An 18,701-nucleotide genomic window follows, 5' to 3' on the forward strand; every position below is an offset into this window, starting at 1 on the left:
ATATATATGATATATATATATCAGAAAATTTGCTGTACTTTGAACGCTGCTAAAGTTCGCTGCTTAATATTCAATCAAAGTGGCTGTCGATTCATAAACAGATGTAAATGAGCAAAACTCGCATTTTGAATACAAAAGCGTGAGATAGGCGCAGCTACATAACTCGATAATCTTTAACATTTCAAATTCATTTGGGAATCAACAATTGAAAGATATAACGATTTGACGTAACATTCAACTGATGAAAGATTTAATTACATTTTCTCGGTTGTAATTAACATTCATTGTAATTCATTGCATCACTGATTGACAGCTGACGGACGCGATGACCAATGATTCTTTCTATACTTCACGTGTTATCGTTACGTTGTTATGCTTCTAGCACAATTTATAGCGGTGTCATTATTAATAATTGCATTGGAAATTCCATCATTATATCTAGAAAAATTGGATTCAGCTGTCAGAGCATGAAACGTCGTTCTAAAAATCGCGAAATGTAAAGTTTTCGTCGACTCGCGAGATGGTGGACTGCATTACCATATGCAACAGCGCCTGCATAACATGTATCTGGTGCATTCTCTTTTCGGTATGGTACGACTTCGTAACAGCCAGCCAATCACTGATCCGTAAGAATATGCTAGAGCATATTCTGCATGCTTCTTCGGCCAAATTAGTTTTTTTCTTTTTCTTTTTAGTTTTCCAAAATTCTCGAAAAATCTTAGGAAAGTGGATTCGAGCGAGTGTTGCGTACGCAGAAAGTCGATTGTGAAACACCGTAAAGTACGTTCGCGTGATTTTCCGAGATGCGTGAAAGCTGATTCAGTTCGTGCACGACGATTTAGAGATTTCTCGTGCTTCGAACGCAATGACGAAGATCGACGAGACCATCGTTCGTGTCCCAGAGAAAAAATATGCAATCGATCATTGGGAGAACGTAGAAACGCATGTCGATGCTTAAAAAAGGATAGGAAAACTTCGCCAATATGTAACAGACCGGTCAAATGTTCGAATAATTACAATAAGTCGGACAGTTTTCTGAACAGCAAGAACAGCAACGAAATTTTGGAAGCAGACAAAAGCGAATATGTCTCTAAAAGATCTTGAGGTATCTGACATCATCTGTTTCCAAGAATCGAAAATAAACTTGAAATATGCCAATCAAATTAAATTATCGAATAATAATAGAGAACGTGTTAAACGTTTAGTAGAACCGATAGCAATACTGTTAAGTACATAAAAACGCATATATATAGTCTTTGAAATATCCTACCGTTTATTAAGAAGAGCTATTTATTCACATTTACAAGTGTACAAATAAAAATAAATACGCGACAACAAATAAAGCGAATTATGTCAAATATTATATTAATTTTATAACAATATTAATTTTAATTTTAATATTTACGATATATATAATGAGTTATATCGTTAATTTATTAACTTGTTACAATTTGTTAAGGATTTTCAGCAGCGGCTAGATTGCTCTCGAAATTCTGCTTAACATTATAATCACGTTTTCTGTCCATTGTATCTTTCTGAATGATAATATCTTTGAAAGGAGGTCGCGTTGAATTAACGTCTGAATCGTCAACAATCTGCACGACTTTTTGGACTGTTGAAAATTCCATTACGACTGTCGATTTCGTATCATTTAGTGTCTGAGAAGCTTCCGACATATTTGTTTTTTCATCGAGTTTCCTTGCTTTTAGTCTATTTCTAAAATGCAAATCTAATAAAACGATGACGCATAATAATATTGATAAAATAAAGAACACACAAAAAAGAAAAATTAAATAAAAGGAAAGGAGTAGTATATATAAAAAATGCAATCACGGAAGTGGCATTTTCCCTCCGCTCTTCTTCTGATATTCCGCCAAATATCTCAAACTCTTCTTAGATTTTTTCTTCTGACCATTTTTATTTCTGCTTTCGCGACTACCGTTTCTATTGGAATTGCTGACAACTTTAACGTCACCATTGCCACTAAAATCTGATTTTCCTGACTTTTTGGCAGTTCGTAAGATATAGCTCTTCGATCTTTTTAAATCAGCTCTTGATTGACAAGCAGTCTTCCTGGCGCAACAACGATGGCCCTGATATTGCCACCTAATATATGAAATTATTAGTGTAATGGCATAATCATAACTTGCATAATATTGAGAATTTTATTAATATTTTAATAGATTAAAATTTAAATAAGAAAATAATTCGGAACGGATTATTACCATAATGCACAGGTCGTAACTGTGGAACTGAACATGAAAATACAATTCAGCACCGTCAAAGCTATTAGCGGTTCCAGCATGATTCGCCAACATTTTCCCTCGTTTTCTCGATTACAGGAACAGTTTATCGCCCGCAATTCCTTTTTATCAGATGCAACTACTACTATTAATTTTTTTTCTTAAATTTTATACAGAAAACTAGACAAACATATTCACTTTTAACAATATGACTGCCATTTATGCCAATTTGATTATGTTCGATATTTTGCGATTACGAGTGTCACAATGTTCAGAGTGAGTTAAAGTACTAAACATAATTTTCATCTTCTAGCCTAGTAATATTCACTTTAAATTATTTAATATATTCGAAAATATGTGCGAAGAAATAATTTAATTAAATTTAAACAAAAATTACTTTCCCTTCTTGAAACAATTTTTATATATTATTCGAACTTTTATACAATATAGTTATATATTATATAAAGAACCCAGTAATGATCTTTAACTTTATCCATGTGACATATTCTTCAAAATCCGTCAAAGACGTCTCGTTTGCGAAGTCGGCAGGTGACAATCAGGGATTGGAAAAGGAAGATATGCAGGAAATGCGTACAGATTACCATAGCTGTTGACAGGGGAATCAGCCAATCAGCAACCCCGCTATGCCGCAGACCTTCTCTCGACGGGAGTCCTCCAAGGACCCTTTTTGGATACCGGGGCGCACAATGACGCCGTAACCGCAATATAAAAACGCTGGTCTCGAGATCCCCCGATCCGCGCATCTGTGTGACGTAATATAATGATGATATTACGGCTTTCCCTCCCCTATCCTTCGTTTGCGGATACGAAGCGGTTCTCGATACCACAATGCGAGAAATTGACAGACCACCCTGGACGATCGTGCGCGTCACCACCTGTGGCGAATGCACGTTCGCTGATTTATTTATTCCTTCGTTATCGATGACGATTAGTGCCATTAACGCGAAAAACGAGCGAGTTTGCGAGGGTTTAAAATCAGCGATTTATATCAGACCAAAGAAAATAAAATCACCAAATCCAAAAATAAAAATATTATCGATGATGATAGACTTAGATGGAGGAGCAAGAGATATTTCTAACACGAAAATTTTTTTTGATCAAGATGCCGCAAGCTCCTTTATATATTCTCAATTTTATTCACGTTGAATCGTGCGAAAAAATCTCGATTTTACGCGTCTTCCAAGTGATTCGTGAATTATCGCCGCTCTTTCATCCCTAAAACGGGCCCGATCTCGCGCGTCGAGATCCTTTCCTTAGCTCGAGAGCCGTCCCACGTATAATAATATCGCGGTCACTTGTCGCTCCATTCATCAACGACCGCAGGCTTCTCTTTAGTACGGGAAAACGAGTAGCTTTTCACTCACCGCCGCGAGACCGCTCCTGCTCGTCACGCTGTTTCTTCGCGTGTATATCGAGAACGTGTTCATTCTTCGTGGCGTTCTAATTTATTGGCCAGTGTCATTGTCACCGTTCTTAAACGCGCGACCACACAGAATGCGAACGACACCTTTATGAACTCCCACGCCATTCACGATTACGAAACCGCCCATGCATTTTCTTACCCCGCGTCTCCGTATTGTGCGTCCATACGCTCCCTCTACGCACCGATAATCGCGACACATTTATCCTTCTTTCTTTGTGTGTCCAACTTTATACGTCGAATCATAGGACATCGCGGACGACGTTCGCGGCATATTCGTGATTCGCCGACTGTGACGACCTCGAGAGAATCCTCGTCACAATACCGAGGAAATATGGGGACAGTTTGAAATTTTTCAAGTATTCTCGAAATCGCTTATAAAATGACATAGCGTGAACTAAACTCAATAAAGAATCATTCGTATCGTATCTCTGATGATTGATTTAACGATGGACGAATTCTTTTCTATTGGAAAAAGAAAAATTAAACTAAATAAAAATGATATTTAATGTTATCAAGAATGGATAAGATATAAACTATCACGCATTTCTTTATTCGTGAAAACTTCTATAAAGATCATTTTTCGCATATGCGCCTTTATTCATATTTTCGATTGATCCTAGATTACAAACATAAAGATTGCAGAGTTTACAATAGTGAATTTCGACATCTGACAAGTCACAGTAGCCTTCTTTATTCTTCGATGAACAAGTTGGCCGCTTACCGTCACCGACATAAAAGAAAGACTGGAAGGAGTTAGCAGCAATTACGATAATGCCGTAGGATTCAACAATGCGGTCTCCAGAGACACGCTATGCTATCGATCGTCGTAAGGCCCATTGAGACTTTGTACGAGGAGGAAAGGAGTCACGAGGAAGATAGGAAATAGTCCCGAACGGGAGGCTCATCTGGCGAGCCGTAACGAAACGGTTTTGCACGGTTGGTCGGTTGGAAAGGATGAATGAACCGGGCGCACATTGAGTTTCGCACGTCTTTACGCATTCACGCCTATCTGGCATGTATTGAGGATTCCATCTACATAGTCATTGAGGAAATTCTAGTCTTTTCTTCAGAATGTCATCGATGCGGCTACCAATAAACCCGGTCCAGATTCATGATATTCATGTTCCTTAAAATCCCGGAAAATTTTTCGAGTTACACTGATTTTCAATTTACTGTCTCGACTGATATCGCAAATATCTTCTCCTTCTATAAACTCTAATGAAATAAATGCATTCTTTACATAAGTATTAAATAAACTGAAGGAAACATATATAAATTTATAAAATTAAATGTGCAAAATATAGAACATGGAAAAGGATATTGAAATCATTAGTGTAAAATATAGAATATGAAAAACTATATTGAAATCATTAGTCCTATTTTTTTCATTAGATTTTTACATAATTTGGTACTATTACATTAGATTTCTATTTTAAATTATTTAATATGATTTATAACGAGAACAAAATATGTGGAAACGTTACCAATGTAATACTGTTAAGCTGTTACTTTCTTTTCTTTTTTTGTTTGCTTTTGGACACTTTTGCCGGTTGCTTTATAATTTTCTCCGGCATGTCCGGTTTCTGTACATTTTCTACAATTGAATCGACAACGGGTTGCGATGGTGCAACTGCAGATACAGGTGTAGGCGCAGGTGCAGGTAACAGCGTTGGCGGTTTAGGCGTTCTTAGTTCAAGTTCGACGTTCCTATTTTTTTGTTCAGAATCTTCCGCTTTCTTTTTTATCCTTAGTAAGAAGATATTTTGATTGCCCTCTGTTATGTGATCACTGTATACTTCTTGAGACCCTGAGGTAAATTGCGGATAAACCGTGATGGTCTTGCATTGATGGCTATCCTGTTCGTCCCTGCACGATCCGATCTACAGGAATTTAAATCACATATTCTTTTCGGGAAACGGATCAAAATTATGATTAAAAATTGTCTTTTTTATCTTTTATTTTAATACTTTTTTTTTACTATGAATTTTTCTTTTAATAAAAATTTTATATTGGAAAGATTGAGAGTTTATGAAATGTTAAAAAATTTAAGTTTTTTCTGACTTATAATATACGAATCGAAACATTGATCTGTTTTTTATTAAGTGATGAATTATCAATTTCTTGAAATTTGAAGAGACACGAGGACAAACCTTATAGCCGATTGTTTGTGACTTATAAGGAGATTCCTTCTTTTCATTGAAACGGGATGCCGAGTGGACGCGAAATACAATGCGGTCATCACAATCTGCGTTGATTATCTTGGGACCCCTTTTGCTTGTCGGTCTTTGAATTTCGACGCAATCGCAAGGTGGGTCCCATTCTGCCCGTTTCTTTCTTTGTCTATTTTTATCTTTTTCTAATCTAATGATGAGCTGGTTGCTAATCATCTCTGCTCCGATCTCTTGGTAATATTTTGAGTAGGCATCCTTAGCGAGTGTAGATGACGAGGGTGTCAGATGGGACATTGGAGGACAGAGGCACACATCTTGTTAAAGTGTTTTTAGATGATCTTATAATATAAACATCTGCATTTCTTATTAGAAAAATATTATTTATCTCATTAAGCGTTAAATTCCAAGGCAAGGGCTAATTCTTGAATATAATTTTAATCAAAACCTGTTTTTAGTTAATAAAAATCTGTTTTTATATTTACTTGTATCGTTAGAAGACTGCATTTTCACTTGCAATTTTGAGTTTGCGGGAAGTAATCTTTATTGAAGGCAAAACATATCTATTTATTTAACGTCCCATTTTTGAAGATGTGGTTATGATTCGTATAGTTTGCTAAAATCGATTCTTCAAACAGGCATATTCATTACGCATCAGAAAACAAATTCATGTCGCAGATCCATGCTTTTTTCAACAAATCATTAACATGTCGTTATCCCAATATAACTCGACCTAAATTTACTCGAAATTCCATACTCCATCATGTGATCCAACAAGCTCAGCTATTTGCATTCATAATGAAACAGAAATAGCAAGGATGATTGTAACAACTTACAATTGCGGCTGTCCTATATTGAAGAAGCCTTCATTGATCGCTGGATCAACCGGATTGCAAGCACCTTGTTCACCTTGCTGCTTTCGTCCATCCAGTTCTTCGTATCAATCGCGAGGACACGCGGGTCAATGCTACGTGCAATCTAAAACTATCGAAAAACCGAAACGCATCATATCCAGAGACAAAGTTCCCTGCCGCATTGATTTAAAAAATTCTCGTTATGCTCCGTCATATCCACAGTATATTCCATCCCCGTACTTATCATCGATCCCTCCGAAATGCTCCAATTGTTGTCCCATAAATGTATCCAGGATCTCTTCACGAAGACCGATAAGTGCTACGACAACTTCCATGTCAAAAGATAGCATGAGCAAGCAGTCTTCAAAGAGCAGAAGCGAATCGAGGTTGAAGAAGAAACTCGAAATGTCAAACAAGGAACAAGCTCCGACTGACAAAATTGTATCGGAGATTGTTAGAAAAAGACAGCCGTACAAAGAGATCGAAGCTGTCATCAATGACAATCGTGTCATCATCAGGATGCACAAGGAGTCGGTCAAAGAAGAGTACGATCCTCCGTGCGAATGCGTCGGCCAGGTAGATGTAAAAGAATCGGCGTCCAACTTAAAAAAATGCGATGACGGCATTGCGTTCGACATGGCCAATGGAAGTTTGGAACTCTGTCGTACTTCTCGGGAAGATACGTCATCGATGAAGAAAATCCGCGATCGAGAGGAGACGGGATGTCGTACGCTCATGTTGTATCCGAATGTAAAAGATGGCGATAACATTGGACAAATTTCTGCAGCTTCTCACCTGGAAAGCGAGAGAAATAGAAGATCAAAAGTAAAAAGACTAATTGATCTGGAAGAGAATCCGAATATATTCTTACTGAGAATCAGAAAGCACTGCGATAGTGGCGATAAAAAGCAGAAGATTGATCTTGAGTTTCGAGCACCGCGACCGTGGCTACCCAGGAAAGATAAGAAGAAGAAACATCTCACAGACTTGTCTGAGAAATTAGAGGAATACGAAGATAAAATTGAAGAAAACGACGAGCAGATCGACATTGACAAAGAAGCAGATGAGGAAAATGACGAATAAGAAAGATAAATTTTATAAGAAAATGCCGAAACACTTATTTACTTTTTTTTGCTTTTAATTTTTAATTTGACATTCTATCATTTCTGTAATATTATATATAATAGTAGCACTCTCTATAATATCTTTACGTATACAAAGGTTTTTTTTTTAATTTCTTTTGAACTAAAAAATAAAAATAGAAAATTTTAATAAAAAGACATAGTGAAAGATAAATATTATAAAAAAATACAAAAAACTTTAATCATATCTCATATTGCTTCTAATTTCAATCAATGAAAATAAATAGATTTATCGCATAAGAAAATTCTCGCTTAACTATCGAATCAAAATATTAAATAATTCTCAGTTTCCACTTTTTTTGAAAAAGTGAACACAGATAATGATGCTACATAATTATTTTCTATATGGGTTTCAATAGAAGATGTACAATAAGAGATCCACTGCATATTCTCACGAAATCAATCTTTCTTAGGCTATCAACATGGTGCAGATTAATGCGTGTCGAATTAAATTTCCGGAACGTACGAGAATAAAGAGTTCGGTAGTCAACGGCTCTACTGAATTTTTCATTGTATGCGCTTAATTTGTTTCGGATCAGGTATATAGTTTCAGAATGATAGGAACGAGTTCATACAAAATACTGCGACAGGTGCTGAACGCCGCTTTTTTGGGGATAATCTTTTGTTGGCTCTCAGATCGATCTTAAGTAAAACCAATTTTTTACCAAGTTTTTGAAAATTATCGCATATTTATTATATGTTTAAAACTTCTATATATTTGAATTTATTAATTGAGCTCTCTCTATTTCTGAAGATAATTATTATACTAACAACATAACATTATCATAATTTATTCTAATACCGCGTATCAAATATATCATTTTTTTAAAGAAAAAATAAGATTTATTATATTACTACAAAGCTCTTGCAAGTTTTATATTTGACTACTTATAATCGCCAAACTATCAATAACTCGCTATTTTCACTAAATCGATAGCCAGTCAATAAAAGCATTTATTATTAAAAATAAATCTGATAAAGATGAGCCGACGAACCATAAAAGTGACGATATGTTTTCGATATAAGAACGACGTACGTAAAATGTAGCCGTGCAGGCGCAACACAAACGTAATCGTGGGACGAGGAACGTCGCTGCGGAGAAAATTGCCGTGCATCGCACTCTTTATTCCCGAAGATGTTCAAACGGAGTGCCCCAGAACGCGGAAGAAAGAGATCTTGAAAAATCTACGGATCGATTCTCACGACTCGACGCTCGGAGTCAGGTGCGCCCGTGAATGGACTTCTGGCTTTCATTCATCTCTCCTTGGAGATTCGAATAGCCACCCGCCCACACTAAAGCCCCCATTTTTTGACGCCCGACAGTCTCAGAAGAATGGGAAGGATAATGGAGAAGAAAAAAAAGACGATGATTCCTCAGTGAAGAGTACGCGACCCGAAATCGAGCCGTTCCATTGACGCATATAATGATAAGCCGAAGACTTTGAGCAGCGTGATTTTTCAATCGATCCAATATGCTTTTCTTGGTCTTGGATTTATTAATACTCCGATTTAAATGAAAAATCGTGTGATTCAGTGGCGCAATGTGTCTCCTGACATAATTTAAGGGTTGTAGAAGCTGTTTCTCGAAACGCTTGTGCAAAAGCAATAAAATTCTAAATTGGAATAATCTTATTAACAGTTTCAACAATATTACTTCGGCTAATTTAACTAATTAATAAACTGTAATTAAATTTTCCATTTTATAATTCAATATTCCTAATCATTTTTATGGACATTCATAAGAGTTTCTATAACGATGGAGAATTCCAGAATAAAAAGGTATCTATAAAAATACATTAATTATGTATACAGTATATCGATTTATGGATTTTTAATCATCTATTTATTTCATTTATTTTATAGTTTTATTTCTCTCTGATAGACAATATTTATTTTTTTGATATGAATAGATTATTATTAAACGAACCCATTCGAAAGCTAACATTTGCTTATAGGCTGTCAGTAAATCATAATACAATCTAGAGGATTTCTCGTGATGAAGCAGTCAATACGCACAATAAGTTTTATATAAAATATTTTGAATCTTTTTACTCTTAAGACTTGGCTAATTTAACTAATTAATAAACTGTAATTAAATTTTCCATTTTATAATTCAATATTCCTAATCATTTTTATGGACATTCATAAGAGTTTCTATAACGATGGAGAATTCCAGAATAAAAAGGTATCTATAAAAATACATTAATTATGTATACAGTATATCGATTTATGGATTTTTAATCATCTATTTATTTCATTTATTTTATAGTTTTATTTCTCTCTGATAGACAATATTTATTTTTTTGATATGAATAGATTATTATTAAACGAACCCATTCGAAAGCTAACATTTGCTTATAGGCTGTCAGTAAATCATAATACAATCTAGAGGATTTCTCGTGATGAAGCAGTCAATACGCACAATAAGTTTTATATAAAATATTTTGAATCTTTTTACTCTTAAGACTTTTTTATTTTATAGAACACAATATTTTAACTTGCTTCTGTTTTCGAGTAGTTCTTTTCGATAAATGTATTTTTTTCAATTTGGATTTGTAACAGTTTTCTAAAAACAAATGTGTAGTAGATGTTATAAGTGTATAAATAGTCACTAAATGATCGTTAAATAAGGTCTAACAATAAGTGGGAACCACTCAAACGAATTATGTCTACATGCTGATGTATACCTATTCATGATTAAATCTAATAATGAATTCTAAGTAGCGATGTTTATAATAACTAACAACTAGCTTTTGACAAGTGCTACATAAGCGTGCATGGGATCTAACAAGCGCGACAAATAGCCTCTATATACCACTTCTCAATATGAACGCGTGCAAAAGCCGCACCTCCTTGTGACGAGGTAGAACGAGGCGTACTTCCGCCTAGCATGAATGGGCCTTTTTGGTAAATATATAACGTTGGTCAAACTAAGCATCTCTCAATTTCTTCGCCAATAATTCCAATTTTAATACCATAATCCGTAAATATAAATATCGATAATTCCCTAAATCTTTCAAAAATTAATAACACAATTAATAATCGTTAATAATCGTAGTAAGAAATAGAAAAAAATAGAAAAAATAGAAAAAAAAATTAAATTAGAAAACGTATCGTAGGAGGAATTTTTGGTACCGTGTTTTGCCATAGTAATGGATACACAGAGATCCATATATCAGAAAGTCAGCGGCGCCCCGGGTGTGCTTCCCGGTGAGCGCGAGAATACGCTCGTCCTCTGCACATGCATCTGAGAAAGTGCGTTTGATCCGTACGGGACGTAAAAGCGGAATATGTCGCGTAAAGGCAGAAGGGAAGGTGGACCGGCTATAAGGGGCACCTAAACGCTTTTTAAAACCGGGTCGGGAGAATTCGTATCGAGTGTCAGAACGCGCAACAATGACGCGGGCAAACATTCCGACATATACAGGCCCACCCGCGGCGTGCGTTGCTGCGCGAAAGACACGGTCGACACAGATGATATTTGGACGCGCATCGACGGGAGGAGGCGAGAAGAATGAACGACGACGACGGAAAACGGAAGAATTTGTATTCGATGACAGCGATTTCCTCGGCGCGACAGCTATTACGACGGGGATTACGAATCGTTTTCAACGGTTGTAAATTCGGTTCAGGTAGAGAGTGATATAAACGTTACTCGCGATAACTGAATCCAACCGTTATACGAAATACACGAGTATGCATAACGTGTTGTGGATGTAATAGCCAATTCGATCAATTAGTGAAAAAATAACATTGTAAAAAAACTGACTGAAACTTTAGACAAAGTGCTTGCAGACACACTGTCTAAAATTTTAGACAGAATGTTGTCTGAATGTTCAGACTCTTTTAAATTTTTAGAAAAACTATTCTGATGATTAATACAGATTATTTGAAATTTTTCTCAGACACCTAAAAATTCAGACAAAAATGTGTCTGAATTTTTAGAAAATGGTTTACAATGAACAGGTCGCTGTATTCTGAATGTTCATTTTCAGCTATTCTCCAGTTTTAATGTTGAAAATAGTCAAACTGCCAAATTGCATATAGAAAAGTTATTATAATTTGAATAAGTTTGTGAAATTTTTACTCTCTTCTTGCGTCTTATAAAAATAAATTTAAGCGAAAACAATCCCTTTGTGTTGGGTGAAAAATACAACATTAGCGGCAGCAAATCTCTCTTCGTGTCAAATGGTGGCTTAATGGTGATAGACTATGTAATCTGAGATTAAGGTAGGCGTAATCCGGACTGTAATCCGGACGCGTTTAAGCAATCATTTAGCCTAAAGCCACCCTCCGATAATGAGGTCTGCGACAGACCGGATCGACGGTGAACTACCTGAAGAGGACGGTAAAAAAAAAAAAAAACAGAAAAAAGACGAATAAAGCGAGAGGAACGCTAGCTTGGAAAGTGAAATTTGAAATCAATACATTCTTGGCACTTCTTTTTTTAAATAGAAAATTGAAAAAACAAAATTAGGCAAAAACATTTGTCTGAAAGGAACTAAAAATCGCTTATTAAGAAAATGTTTGAAAAGTTTTGCACCCTCGGAAAAGGACAATGAAACTCAGCATAGTGAATCAAGAGAGAAAAAGAGAGAGAAATATAGCGGGGAGAAAGATTCATGCTCTAGAGAAAGAACTTTAGAGGGCTCGCAGTCATATATCTGTAGGACAGTAGGGGGGTGTCAACGAGCTTGGACGAATGTCCCAGCGGGGTTTCCTCTATCGAAAACTCTGCTACCGAAACTCTCCGTGTGAGAATCTGACACACTTAACGTTAAGCTACCGCAGCAGCTCCCGGATTATTCAATTTTGCCAGTTGCGATCTCGTATCCGTGTTATGGATGTCAACACACTATCTTATAATACGTTTTATCTATATGAAATCCGTTAAATTAGACTTGAAATTGGAAAAAAGATTAAAAATGCCAAAACGATAATTTTCATTTTAATGGGAATAATGATTAAAAGAAAAGGTACGTTAAATGAATTAAGACGCTCAAGTAGAGATGATAAAATCGTATTCTTTTCTAAATTATATTACTTTAAACGATATATTAAAACTTTTTTTCACTAATGTCCTCTTTCTTTTCTTCTTTTTTTTTATAAGTTATATATAAAATAAAAAGAAAATATATGATATCATTAACTTTTAGAATATGTATTCATGAAACATATTTTGCAAACTATTGTAAAACTTTAATAGTAATAAAAACGAAAGACTCGAACAGAATACATACAGAATTTTTGAAAAATATTAATCACGACCAACTTTTTAACCCCTCAGTTCACCCTTTCGTATTTCCCTCAAAATTACAGACGCAACCGCGAAACATCCCATAAAAACGTATTGTAATGAAAAAAAGGCGGAAAAAGAATACAGACACAAACACGCGTATGGTAACCATGCGTGCGTTCTCGAGGACGAAAGGGCGCAACCCACTGTTCTTCCCCCTACGTCCTTTACAGCGCATCGTATAAACGAGCAAGGGGATTCTCTATTATCTGAGGGGTTGCAGTTGGTGACGCCATCTTGAATTCAATCGCCGGGAAAATGGTGGTGGTCCTGATGGTAACGTTGATGGACGCGTTATATTGCTGCTTGATTTAAATATGTATTCATCTGGGTGAGAAATAGTGTGGAGATTTACCGAAAAAAATATTGCAATTACTATTTTTAGCTGTAATATAGGTAACATCATTAAAAGCAATGGACATTATCGTTGTAAATTTCTAATATTATACAATTGATCATGTGTCATCGTATAAATATTAATAAAAATTCTTTATGGAAATATTTTAAGAATATAGCATAAATATAAAATCATTACGTTCAACTTAAATATTCAATTGTTGTAGAAATAAAATATTGCTTGTCTAATGATAAAGTCGATGCATTCATTTCACATCTATGCTTTACGAATTAACATTATTTCGAAGGCAAATAATGTAACAAGTCTGTATCAAAGCGATGTAATTATAATGTGTTATAAATGTATATTGGGAAATTTTTGGAAATATCTATTCTCGTTAAGGAGAATAAATACGAAATGAAGACTAAGCGATATTAATTTGTAAATATTTGTTTCATATAATTATAACAATAAATCCATCTCAAATATATAACAAATCTAATATATATTATATAATAATAATAAATATATAATAAAATGTGTATGCATTCTCTGAGACTATATATCTACATTATATTATATATAAGTATTTACATTCATATATTCATTACATTACGCTACATTGCCATCACGTTGCAGGAAAATACGTAATAATAGTTGAGAGATGCGGAACCCATTTGTTAAAAGATATTGCGAAACGTTTTTCGCAAATTTTCCCTCTGAAGTTCGTGGCGGCACGTAGCAAATCTTTCTTTAAATGTAAATGATAGTATCGAAAATATTTCAGTGCCATTCAAAACTCTCAAGACAACCGAGAGGCACCTAACATCGTACAAAATATAGCGTATAATATATTTCGCAGTGTAATATATACTAGACGGATACCCTGTACAAAAATTTCAAATTTGTCAAACGGATCGTTATGTTAGAACTTTTTACCGGCAAATCCCCGACGTCAGATCTGGTAAATGTATGGCGGAAGTCCGGTAGCTTGCTGAAACGGATGGCCCAGGGCGAACATGCCTAATGCCGCCGCCGAAACGCGATACGGATCGCGAACTTCGTGGGTTCTCGTGTGCTTCTTCAGATGGTCCTTACGTCCAAATCGTTTGCCGCAAACGACGCAAGAGTGAGGCCGAACACCGGTATGGATCCGCTTGTGTCGCGTTAATTCTTCGTTCCTGGTGAACGACTTTCCGCAGGATTCCACGTCGCATTTGAACGGTCTCTCCCCTGTAACAAATGGAAATGCATGTTATATTTATATTCAAATGTGATTATTTGTGCCTCGGTATAATCTTGTGATAATGACTGCCGATAATATTTTTTTCAAAAAGAGGAGACATGGATGTATGCGAACAAATTTATTACTTGAATAAAAATTTGCTTAACATGATTGTGATTATTTAAATAATAAAAAACTCGATGAGTGGAGGCGCGATATACATTAAATACATCAGTGAGTATGAATACTAATTTTCAATGCTTATAAATTACTTTCTCTATATTTTTCGTTGCTGAGTGATATTAGGAAGATGCAATTGCTGATACATCGATATTTATAATCGTTATTTATTTTCCGTAACTTTCTTTAAAGACCTATATTATAAAAAAAAAATAAAAAAGCCGAGATTTGAATTACTTTACTTGAAAATTAAAATTATTAAGAAAAAAAAACAATCTTCTGAAAATGTTCAGAGAGAGAGAGAGATATTCTCAAAAAAATATTTTCTGTATGCATCGTTATATATATTTTCTCCAGCAAGTATATTTTGTGTAGATAAATTATATTGAAAAATCTTGTATATGTAAAATGTGTAAAATAAAAAAAGATAGAAATTAAAATTATTTGGATCGAAAATTAAAATCATTATAAAAGAAAATCATTTTAAAAACATTCAAAAAGATGTTCTCCAACAAATGTTTTCTATACGCATCGCTATTTTTTCTTACTCAACAAATGATTACATATACATATAACTGGTGCAAATAAATTATATAAAAAATTTCAATATACCAGTGTGTATGCGAACGTGTCCCTTAAGTTGGCCGTTGTTGCTGAACGCGACGTCGCAGTACTGGCAGCGAAATTTCTTTGGACGCATCTTTTTCATTTGTTTGGCGACAGCATCCTGTCGGTGCACTATTTGCACCGCTTCCTCCATGGAACGATTATAAAAATCCGAAGGAAGAATCCCCGGTTGAACCACAGATTGTATTCCGGGATGAATTCCGGGATGAATCCCGGAATGAAAGTCAGTAAAGGCGTAGTACAACTCGGGGATCATCGAGTTCGCGGCCGATGATGGTCCAGCGATATCTGAATTCGCCATCGAATAAGTTCCATCGCTTATCGATGCGAAAGCCTCCGGTCGTCGGAATTCAAATGTCGAGAGATACTCCAGAGGACTAACATCACTGGAACCGTTAAACACGTCCGGATCGCGAGCGGGAACCGCGGGAGCCGTCGAATCGACTGGCTGCTGCGAACGGAAGGCACGTGATTTGTTCCTCGCATTTTTCACGGTACTCCCAACGATGTCCTCGCCTTCAAGGGAAGGCGTAGTACTAGTCGCGACGTCGTCGGAGGACTCACTTCCCCGACGTCTCCTCGCGCAACGGCGATGACGAACGTTTAACGATGTCGAGTCTGCCGTATCTCGATTCAAGAGACGATCGTTATATTTTTCGGATGTTTCCACGGTGGTCGAGCTTGTTGTGGAAGTTGTCGATGTCGCCGAAGACACGTCGTCCTCCTGTCTGTTGCACGACGTGTCATGGAGCGTATCATCGACGGTGATAATCCCGGAAGCTTCGTTCGTGGTCTCCGGAATATGCCAAGGTCGAAAGAAGCCGCTGGTCCTCAACTCGGACATCTTTGGAGACTTAGCGGAAGTTCAAAAACAGTGAATACTTCAATCGCCACTTATGAAACTTCACCGTCGTCGCTCGTTCGCGGACATAGGATAATCAGCGCGACAGTGCTACGGATTGTCCGAAACTCACTAAGCACGAATCTAAGCTCACCCCGACCTTATATAGAAATATTTCCCGCTACCAACGGCCTTTCGGGGGTCGAACCAATCCTCTTTATGGAGGGAGGATCGGTTCGTCCCCCGAAAAGCGTCGGCGGGAGAAGGATAAGAGCTAGGACGCCCTTGGCAGTAGGGCCGAAGGTGGGTTTAGAGGGGCCTGTCGAGGGCTCGATGCGCGATACGCAGCCCCTTTGTAGTGAATTAATCGGTCGCTGCGGCCACGGGGCTCTCGCCCTTTTTGTCACGAGGGAGCACGAGTGCGGACGTAGGGAGGAATACGGACGATCGGCGTGGAAAGTCAAAGCGCGGACGAAACAGGGGAGTCGGAAAAAGCCGATGCAGAACCGATACGAATGAACGAACGATATCGAAGGGTCGCAGGGCCTATATCGCGGGTCCACCCCGTTCGCTCAAACATGCCGGTTCTCTCAAACTAGGCACGCCCGTGACACGAAATTTGTGATCGACGCCGATTATTGGCCGCGGAAGGATTGTGATCCCCGACAACCCTTGTGTAAGCGTGGAAGATATCGCCAGAATAAGATATTATCCGATTTCTTACTCTCAGACGTTATTTACTGATTCAATTATTATTATCGCCGTTTATTCATAATGTTATGCACCATAATAAAAAAGATATTAACAAGTAATTTTTATTTGTGATATTTATGTGCTATGAATATTTTTAATATTAGTAACAAAAAAGATCTCAACAAAGATACAATTTTCATTGGCTAAAAATGAAATTACATTTAAACGTTAACGAGAATATATTTGCAAAGATATACAAGTTACATTTAAACATTAATTTAAAAGCTTTCTTAAATGCTTGAAATTTTCAAAAGATAAATTCAAATACAAAATTTTTTGAGTTTGCTTTCTTTTACGAATTCTATAGTTAAATCGCAATAAATTTTTGCTTAAAAAATGTCAAGTTATGTTAATGATTTTAACTAATAAGTGAAGAAAAATAAATAATTATGAATAAATAACAATTCTAACGAAACGCGAGTCATCTATCTGCTACTTAATTTCGTTAATACTTAGCCCGATGCGAATCGTTCACGGTCGGTCACGCGAGCTGAAAGAATAAATTGTTTATAGAAAGCGATCCGTTCCAAAATCGACGGACAGGCCACTTTAGACACAATGAGGACCAAGGCAGACAGAGTCGGACCGTCATGGTACGGGGTGTCGCATCATGTATGGGATATACTGCTTATATACGGCAAAGGTCTCCGAGGGTGGAGCTTCGCAAAAGCGCGCCGTTGATTTATTGTAACACTCGAGGAGGGAGAGAGAGAAAGATCTCGCGTTACCCTCAGAAACGAAGAGAGCCGCGTTCGCCACCCACCCTTCCCGCTTTCGTCGGACGTCTCGCTTCCACCGACTGTGACGACACCCTTCTGTCAAAACGATGTTCCTACAAAACCGGCCGGGGGCCATTGATCCTGGGCTCTGCCCTTTGTCGCATTCGTCGCGACATCATCGCCGTCGCCCGTTTTGCGAAGGTCCCGTTGCCTGAGCCTTGCGCGATCATACGATCTCCGTGATGCCGCGATTTAGTAATTCACGGTCTTCTCCCTGATATAAAACGGATCCTCTCTCCCTATTTCTCTCTTCTTTCTCATTATTATCTTTTCTAGCTAACTTGTCAAAAATAGGTAAGTGCTCTATATATGTTGATAAATCAAACTTCTCCTCTCTCTCTCTCTCTTTTGGAGATATGTAAAGATATTACTTGTAATCTCTTGAAAAAAAATAAAGATTTACTTTTAAATTGCATATAAATATTCATCTAAAAATTATATATTCTGCTGCAAATTATAGATTGTCTAAAGTAGGCTTGATCTGTTCGATTTTTTGTTCCAAAAATTTCAAGTATCATACTGTTATATAAATTTTACTATTTTCTTCTTGCATCATTGTTTTTAACATCTGTCAATCTGGTTAGAGATAACGTGTGAAACAATTTCGACGATTGGTCTAGCCGAAAAAAAAAATTCAAAGGATATTTCGGAATCTTGCGACAGCGTCAAGACACTTTTCTCCTTTTCTCGCGTACGCGCCGTTTAAATGCAGAAGTTATGTTAGTCTGATGATGGATCGATCAGTCCTCGAAGTTACTACGGTATTCCTTTTACGGAATTCTTCCCGATCCGTCTTATTTGGAACGACGGAA

The 18,701-nt window shown here is 36.6% G+C and overlaps 3 protein-coding genes and 1 pseudogene across 3 annotated transcripts; 2 read left to right on the plus strand and 2 right to left on the minus strand.

Annotated features, from left to right (window-relative positions):
- The first annotated feature begins 477 nt into the window (after nt 1–477).
- LOC115243123 lies at nt 478–2,327 on the plus strand (annotated as a pseudogene).
- A 2,865-nt stretch (nt 2,328–5,192) lies between these two features.
- On the minus strand, nt 5,193–6,362 carry LOC115243094. Its single transcript, XM_029819779.1, has 3 exons — nt 6,341–6,362; nt 5,838–6,172; nt 5,193–5,567 (listed from the first exon to the last, which is right to left on the minus strand). The coding sequence occupies exons 1-3, from the start codon at nt 6,360–6,362 to the stop codon at nt 5,193–5,195; spliced, it is 732 nt and encodes a 243-aa protein (XP_029675639.1).
- A 301-nt stretch (nt 6,363–6,663) lies between these two features.
- On the plus strand, nt 6,664–7,798 carry LOC115243121. The gene has a single exon (XM_029819837.1). It carries the CDS (start codon nt 6,674–6,676, stop codon nt 7,790–7,792), a length of 1,119 nt encoding a protein of 372 aa, XP_029675697.1. The 5' UTR covers nt 6,664–6,673; the 3' UTR covers nt 7,793–7,798.
- A 6,641-nt stretch (nt 7,799–14,439) lies between these two features.
- LOC115243109 (Krueppel-like factor 9) lies at nt 14,440–15,649 on the minus strand. The gene is made up of 2 exons (XM_029819806.1): nt 15,502–15,649; nt 14,440–14,717 (listed from the first exon to the last, which is right to left on the minus strand). The coding sequence occupies exons 1-2, from the start codon at nt 15,647–15,649 to the stop codon at nt 14,440–14,442; spliced, it is 426 nt and encodes a 141-aa protein (XP_029675666.1).
- Nucleotides 15,650–18,701: the final 3,052 nt, after the last annotated feature.

The sequence above is a fragment of the Formica exsecta genome, unplaced genomic scaffold (genome assembly GCF_003651465.1).
Source record: "Formica exsecta isolate Colony F162 unplaced genomic scaffold, ASM365146v1 scaffold69, whole genome shotgun sequence".
Classification (NCBI taxonomy): Eukaryota; Metazoa; Arthropoda; class Insecta; order Hymenoptera; family Formicidae; genus Formica; species Formica exsecta.

Bases quoted from the DNA above. Each gene is read 5' to 3' on its own strand.
- LOC115243094 (XM_029819779.1), bottom strand. From the start codon at position 6,362: ATGCAGTCTTCTAACGATACAA. The intron at 6,173-6,340 runs GTAAATATAAAA...CACTTTAACAAG, and splicing joins GCAGTCTTCTAACGATACAA to ATGTGTGCCTCTGTCCTCCA. The intron at 5,568-5,837 runs GTTTGTCCTCGT...AAATTCCTGTAG, and splicing joins CACAAACAATCGGCTATAAG to ATCGGATCGTGCAGGGACGA.
- LOC115243121 (XM_029819837.1), top strand. From the start codon at position 6,674: ATGATTGTAACAACTTACAATTGCGGCTGTCCTATATTGAAGAAGCCT.
- LOC115243109 (XM_029819806.1), bottom strand. From the start codon at position 15,649: ATGGAGGAAGCGGTGCAAATAGTGCACCGACAGGATGCTGTCGCCAAA. The intron at 14,718-15,501 runs GTATATTGAAAT...CATTTGTTACAG, and splicing joins ACACGTTCGCATACACACTG to GGGAGAGACCGTTCAAATGC.